At 42.2% G+C, this 7,624-nt stretch overlaps 1 protein-coding gene across 5 annotated transcripts; it reads right to left on the reverse strand.

Annotated features, from left to right (window-relative positions):
• Positions 1-18: 18 nt before the first annotated feature.
• Positions 19-3,882, reverse strand: LOC148034826 (F-box protein At2g32560-like). Of its 5 annotated transcripts, XM_087679801.1 has the most exons (8): positions 3,396-3,882; positions 3,179-3,246; positions 2,431-3,072; positions 2,255-2,334; positions 1,796-1,974; positions 1,633-1,707; positions 1,192-1,305; positions 19-691 (listed from the first exon to the last, which is right to left on the reverse strand). In XM_087679801.1, exons 2-8 carry the CDS (start codon positions 3,239-3,241, stop codon positions 528-530), a joined length of 1,317 nt encoding a protein of 438 aa, XP_087535927.1. In that variant the 5' UTR covers positions 3,242-3,246; positions 3,396-3,882; the 3' UTR covers positions 19-527. The 5 variants fall into 5 exon arrangements, with proteins under 5 accessions (XP_087535927.1, XP_087535926.1, XP_087535930.1 ...); XM_087679800.1 differs by having other exon boundaries at positions 3,179-3,882; XM_087679804.1 differs by lacking the exon at positions 3,179-3,246 and having other exon boundaries at positions 2,431-3,043; positions 3,396-3,880.
• Positions 3,883-7,624: the final 3,742 nt, after the last annotated feature.

A 7,624-nucleotide genomic window follows, 5' to 3' on the forward strand; every position in this document is an offset into this window, starting at 1 on the left:
CACCAAGTCCTTCGATCATTTAGCAAACATTAACAAAAACTTAGAATAGCTTACCACAAAATGTGTCTAGTGCGAAGCTACATGGGCAAATTAATACAATTCGAACAATGGAGTTGTTCTCTTCAGTCCTATCTGTAAAGATGGAGACCATACCCTCCCCCATTCACCATGGTGTCAGTAGTTCTTGCATACGTACCCAAGTCTTAATAATGGTTGCAATCCAAATCTTATGTGGACACTCGTTTCTCTGCATCTGTGTAACTCTCCCATCTTTTCTTGCCCAAAATCGTTGCTCTGTTCACTCATTCGTGAATGGGTTATTCGAGGGAGCTTGGAGCTCAAGCTCTTCAAGCGGCATTAAGGCAATAGCTATCGGCTTTCGATCTTTACAGAATTGATGCTAAGCTTACATGCATGTAAGCTTTTTAAAAAGTCCAACAATCATACTATTGCATAATCAGGAACACTAAAGATCACACTGCTCAGCAAAGAGGAATGTTCAAACTACTCAAAGTAGTTAAAGCTTTTTAAGAGGAATAAGGTTTTTCTGCAACAAAAAACTTTGAAGGGTTTTTCCAACAGTTCTGTTTACTCATACCTGAAGAAGGTGTGCCACAAGACTGAACTTCTTCGAGAAAATAGTAGCTTTGATGAAAAGACAAAAACCCAAACCTAGTTCGGAACCAGAGCTCTGCACATAATCCCATAGTCAAAATTACAGCTCTCTCTTTGTGTGAACTGAGAGACATTTACTATATCCTGTTAACCGATTCAACAGCTTATAAACAGAGAGTGTGATTACCAAACCAAAAGAGACAGTCGAATGAAAGCTTGGAACACAACACGCAATATACATGATATGTGGCTAACCCCAAAGACAATCAAAGCCTTAAGATAAATAAATGCCAATCACATTGATACACACATATATCCAGTCTCAATGTGAGACTAGAGGAGCAATCAGTGAACCTTTCCCACTTCACCCCGTGAAACATGCAAGCTCCCTGCACTAGATTGGATATCTGTGCACCTTTGGAGCTGCAATATGGGTCGACCCAGTTCCAGTACAAACTTCAATTTTCAATCAGAAATGGAAAAAAGAATTGTGGCAAGCCCTCTATTCCAGGGACTCTTTTGGCCAGAGCTCTTTCCATGTGGAAATTTCCCCTTTTGAGCACAGTTTTCTTATACCAGCATAGAAGCCTTCGGTCTCATTTCCTTCCTCTCGATGTGTCTTACGGTTAACCGCTGCTCGCCTCCAGCGGGATCCGGGTGTATATTGGTTAAACTCTAGCCACAAAATATCTGGCCAGGAGATAACAGTGCTCAATCAGTTTCTGTTTATAGAGAAAAAGACGTAAATAGATCATGGCCTAAAACATCTACTGTAGATGCATTTTAAAAGTTTCAATATAACAAAAAACCTATTGCAAAACCATACTAAAAATCTCAATATATCCAAAACACACTTTACAAGCTGCCAAATTCATCACAAATTAAACAGATGCACCCACTTCATTAATACATGAAGAGCTTGCACAAGTCAACAAACAAAGTACTGCTTTAGTTGTTTACTAGACATAAAAAACAGCTACAACCAACTTCTTAAGTGGATAAATTGAGCAGACTCACTATCTAAATGACAACAGCAATGCCTGTCATCTCCATCACAAGCTTCTGAGTGTCCCACAACACCATACCACCAACCTGCAATTTGAATCAGCCAATGAAGTGATCACATGGAGCACACCCCCAAAAAATTTATTAGCCTGCTACATCAGGTTCTGGCTCTTACCATATGGAAAAGTTTTGTTTCGTCTCCACTGCACTTCAACATGATCCCCAGGACATAAGTCATAAAGACAATCAGAGAGATGCAACTCATGTGCCGGAGTAGAGACAGGTGGTGCCCGCAGTCTCTCCCACTCCACCCCCTCCTCCACAACAACTGAACGAGGACCATGTGGTGGATACCTTCAAAATGGTCACAAAAGAAAGAAGACTTTAGTTCAACCTCAACATGCACATTTAGATGTAACTAGGTTTGAAGATGATTATTGAAACCATAGCATCCAAACTTCATCCAGAAGCAGTAAGCTTAGCCAATCATAACAAGGAATCACAATGACGTGTAATTTCATGAAAATGATCCCACTGGTAATACAGATCCAACTCGACAGACTGTACTTCAGACATTTACAAATCCTACACATCCCATCATACTTCGTCATTCAAAGGTGCATCAAGGTATTACCTAGCAGTAAATGTGTCAGTTTTGCGATCATAACTCAATTCAGCATCATAGCAAGATAGCATAAAACCAACATGTCCATGCTGCACAAATCACAGGAAACCGAGCAATAAGAAAACTTGCAAAGCTACATGTATCCTGCGTTTAACAATCAGCTCAACCAACAATTCAAACAGTACCTCACGATTGTAAACCTGTGCTGGAAACCAGTAAGCACCTGTTTCTAAGGCTGAGTACCATGCCATGTATGAGCCAGCAGAAAGAGGCATTTGTGTCCTCTCAGCTGAAGCACGTACTTTCAACCATGATGGAGGCCACAAGCATGAAAATGGGCAAACCAAAGGTTTACATGCAGACTGTTCATCTGTGATGCTCGACTGCAGACTGCTCTGCCACTCCTTGAAAGCTGCCGGGCCAGCGACCTTCAACCACTTAGCATTGACGTGAGGCCCCCATAGATAATCACTCCTGCATCTGCTGTGTAGCTCCTTGCAGACTGTGCTCATCTTGCAGAGACTTTTTGGGGGCAATTTGGAGAGCACAGTCTCAAGGGCGAGATCGGGGAGGTCGAGTAATGAAATTTCATCAGAAATCTCCATGTTTTGTATCCTGGACGAGATGTGCTTTCTTTTTAAGCACATTGAAGTCAGAAGCTCCAGGGCTCCTCCTTGAAGGAATCTAATAAGCAGACTGCAGACCGTGGAAGCCAACCAGGAGGGAAAATTTGTCATTTGATGGAATGTGCGGATGAAAATTATTTCCCAGCAAAGGCTATGGCGTTGAGCACCTTTGCTGAAGCAACCCACCAAGAAGGGTTTGTGCTGAGCAGAGATACCACTGGCACATTATAGATTGATGTGCAGACACACCATTATCACATACTATCACATAACCATCAGCATAAAAGAGATTGTTGAGCAGACATACAGTTGCGACCCGATAGACTGATTGGGCAGAGATATCTAATAGATGGCTGTGCAGACATGACATCAGACCTGATAGATTGATGTGCAAAGCATACCATTGACACGTGATTAGACTGACTAACGCAGGATTAGACTGATTGAGCAGAGATACGTATAAAAATCTACGAAAAAGGGACTGACAAAAACATCACTGAGAAGGGCTAGTCTTTGAAACATACCTCTTACATTTGCCGAGAAGAAATTTGCGTTCGGAGGGGTTTGATGATTTTGTAAGTGGGGGGTAATCCGGGGATACGTCTGGATAGGGTAGGGGCAACTGGTGGGTAAAAGAAAAATAGAGGGTGAGAGTGAGAGTGAGTGAGAGTGAGAGAGAGAGCCTGGAGAGGGAAGGGGGCGTGTCAGGGCTAGGGCAGGTAGGCAAGGATGGGGCTGCGGGGGCTCTCTCTCTCTCTCTCTCTGGGTTTGACTCTCTCTATCCCTTTTCTTCCACTTATGTATCTGTGTAATCTGTGTCTCTTTGATTCTCTGATGGCGCACACAAGCTGTGCATGTCCGACTATAATAGTATGACGGGCTAGGCCAAGACTAGGTAAAACAAGAGAGCAGCGAGATCCAAGGCTCGCTAACTTTGCCGCAAAATTAGCAGAGAACAGCGTTAATCTTCCCCGCCTGTGTCTCGCCTCTCACCATCGCAACATCGACAACAGCATCACCGCGCTGCCCCGGATCGGATCAATTCAGCCCGTGTCCAGTCTGGATCCTTTTACCGGGCCCCCTTGCACACCTGCCCCCGCCAAAAAGCACCCCCCTAACTGCCTCCCTCCAGCTTAGCCTCCGTTCCCACTCACTCGAAGCTTTCGACAAACAAATTCTCACTATACTTCCCACACTCTCAATAACAACAACAAACGTCATGAGCTTCTCTACAATACGAATTTTTGACATTTTCTCAACATCATGAGCTTCTCCTCAAAAGGCAATACATATCTAGCTAAATGCGATTGGGAGCAACTGGCTACCAACCTCCACCTTGAGCTGGCATCCCCTACCTCCAACTGCACCTAGCTATGTATGTGACAGCTCCCAGAAGCTCGTGAGCTGTGCACGCTCTAGAGAAAAACAAAGGACAACAGCCCCTTTTCCCACATGGGAAAACGTCTAAATTTTCCTGTGTGATTGCCCACAACCTTGCCTTTGCATGAGCTATGATGAGCACCGCTTTTGAATCATTTTTTATCACCTCATGCATCAACTTCTAAAATGTACCTAGTCACCCACAACTATCAGTGTTGGTGGTGGGTCAAAAAGCATCCATCTACCATAGGGTTGTGACACATTATGTGGCATTGATGACCCTCATTTTACATTAATTTGCATTGATGGCCCTCGTTTTAGTATCCTAGATATTGTTATAAGAAATGAGTGTCAATCAAGGGATAGGAGAGCAAACATGTTGAAATGGCAATAAGATCGCAAGAGAGAAGATAAGCATATATAGTGCCCACTAGGATGGCACACTAACCATGCTCATGGGTTAGGTCCAAAGGGTGACTAGCCAAAAAACAACCACCCACAACAACCAACACATGACTTAGTTGAGCTTCTTAGATTCCTTACCACATCAACATGTGTGCAATCATTAACTAGTGCTCTAAGAACCTAGGGTCCTTTGCATGCTCTGCTCAATCACATATCAGCCTTCATTTGCTCTTGCTTGTACATCTTTTACCATTCCTTAAACACACATGAAGTGTTAAATAGTCGGTTGGATATAAGTCAACAAGTAACTCCGATTCAATCATAGGAAGATAAGATGTGATGTCCAACACCACTACAATGTGAATAGCCAACTAGTTGAAATCTTCAAAGGGAATCTCATGTCACATTGCTCTTTTTCCTTCCAAATCAAGAGTAAAATGTGGATAACCATGATGGCATGATACAAGTCAAGGTGAGCCCCTTCCTTCATCAATCTCTTCCTATTGATGATGAGCTAATTAAGGAGTGCATAAGAGGCCCTATAGCCAAGTATCTTTGCATAAAGTAGTTGGAGAGAAGGATCTTGCTTGTCAACCTACATAATTTATCATTAATACTTTGTTTGTTAATAGTTTAGGAATGCCCCTTTCACTATTGATGATGGGACATCAAAGGGGTGCATAAGAGGCCCTATAGCCATGCCATAGCACAAGCATAATGCATTAGCAACAAAATAGAATGGGTTGGAAGATTACTTATTGGTCTACACAATCCACCACTAAAACATAGTTTGTTCATAGTTGCAAGAATGAAGCAAAAGTGTTAAAACTTTGTGTTGTAGAAGCAGCAATCAATTTCAATTCTTGGATCGACTATGACTTTCGGCCTAAACTTAGGGTTTTGTAAACGGAGCTCATTACATTACGTAGGCGATACAAAGATAGTCAACAAATCATTCATTTTGCATCAACAATATAAGAGAAGGTGTTAAGAGGTTCCATGTTAGCTTGCATAAACAACTGATACAATTTAGGAGCCTTAAGGCACTACCTTGACACCTTATAAAGCTTATGTATTATGAGACATGTATTACATCGGAAAGAACACCCAGTGTAAAAGGATTGGACAGCTCATACATGAGACCCACTACCCTTTCCACTAGGAAAACCTTGAAGCTAAGCATGTTACTAATGAAGGTAAGGCTTCTTGGTACTAATCAATTAGGTAGCCTTTTTAAACCCATGTTTGTTATTAGGTGTAAGAATGGGCTCCTTCACTATTGATGGTTGGTTCATCAAAGGAGTGTGAGAGGCTCTAGAGTCATTCCACAATATATGCAATTTGCATAAGTAATCAATTAGAAGGATTAAGACCTAGCTTGTTGGCCTACATTCTTCACCACTAAAGCTCAAGGACTTTATACCCTTCCTTTGGAGTCATCCAAATCTAATGTCTAATGAGATGAAACATTGGGCATTAGAAAGGACATGAAATACCCTCATGTTTATTGGATGTTATGCATGTAATGACGGTGAAAAGAAAAACTCCCAACAAAGGTGCTCATCTCCACTATTTATGATCCTTATCTTTCAAAGAAGTGTTATTGGGCAAGGATGCCACGGCCGACCATTCTGTTTGCATTGCTTGTAAGGGCATAGGCTTACATATCAGTTTAGGTGCATCTTAAGATAAAAAATTCACCTTAACTCTAGTTCTCTCATTGTAAGACAAGGAGTGTCTCCTAGTTTCCGTTCTCTTTCTCATTTTCTGTCAAACTTGGTGCACTGTGCCTTTATCTGGTGGCGAGGGCACAGCCATGTCTTTCTCTTGTCGAGAGGGGAATGGGAAAAAGTGTATGGTTGTGCCAACTAACAGGGAAGCCCCGCATGACCGCTGGCTTATTTTGTGCGCTCGGGGGAAAGGTCGTTAATGAGGGCCCTAAAATCGGTCACAAAGAGAGACCCAAGACGAAATGCGCGGTGAGAAAATATCCAAACCACGCGTCCATGCGATTTATTTCCATGTTCAATTAATCAAATAAATAGGTAAAAATGGGGCCAATCAGCAAGCACGCAAGTTGCGCGGGATGTGCTCGGGCCTCCCGCTCATGCGTAAACATCACATCACATATACTCATTCCAATTTCCTTCGCCCTTGGGGCCCATTCACCCGGCCGTCCCAAAAGTGCTTGCACCTTCTTGGCCTTCCATCATTGCACTTTCGTCTTCTTTCCATACGCCTACTTGTTACATAAGAAGGGTTTCACACGGGACACAGTTCACGGATTTAATCAAGGATACATTCGGTATTATGCGAAGGCCCTCTTTATAGCCAAGCCACCACAGAAGTTATTGCCCACTCTCTGTGCCCAGACATCCAAACTAGATAGCTAGAAGCACAAACATGAACTGAAGCTTGGGAAAAGCAATCAACTAACACAATCGTCACAACTCGTCGTATGGTTTTGCTAATGGCTTACAAAGCCAAATACAAACATCATGTGTAATAAAGGAGGCCTTACAACGCAAAAGCCTAGCTAAAATGATCAGTCTTGTGCCAATGATGGAACAAATTCTGAATTGTTGATTGCAAATATAAAGCCTCCATGCCAATCCATTAACTTTATAAAGAGTGCTATGTTGGCATATTCACCGAAGAGAACACATCTTAAGTTAACCCTTTCACTAAATCCTTCACTTTGTAATTTTGAATTGAAGTCCTCTTGCTTTTGAGCATCTCCAAAAGACGTACCCACCATTTCTTTTACTTGTTTGCAAATTACACATAATAGAGAGATAGAGAGACTCTTAGAGTTGGTTGGTCATCTGAAAGACACAGCTCTCTTTAACATTGCCAAGTTGGATGGTACTAACTATGGGTATTGGAAGTCCACACCTACGAAAGGAAACTACATTTTCCAATTTCCCTTGAAATTGAAAAAGAAAGCAAAGTCAATCTTCCTAAGTTC

This window comes from Lygodium microphyllum, chromosome 6 (genome assembly GCF_053477565.2).
Source record: "Lygodium microphyllum isolate KBCC chromosome 6, Lygodium_microphyllum_v1.1.10, whole genome shotgun sequence".
Taxonomy (NCBI): Eukaryota; Viridiplantae; Streptophyta; class Polypodiopsida; order Schizaeales; family Lygodiaceae; genus Lygodium; species Lygodium microphyllum.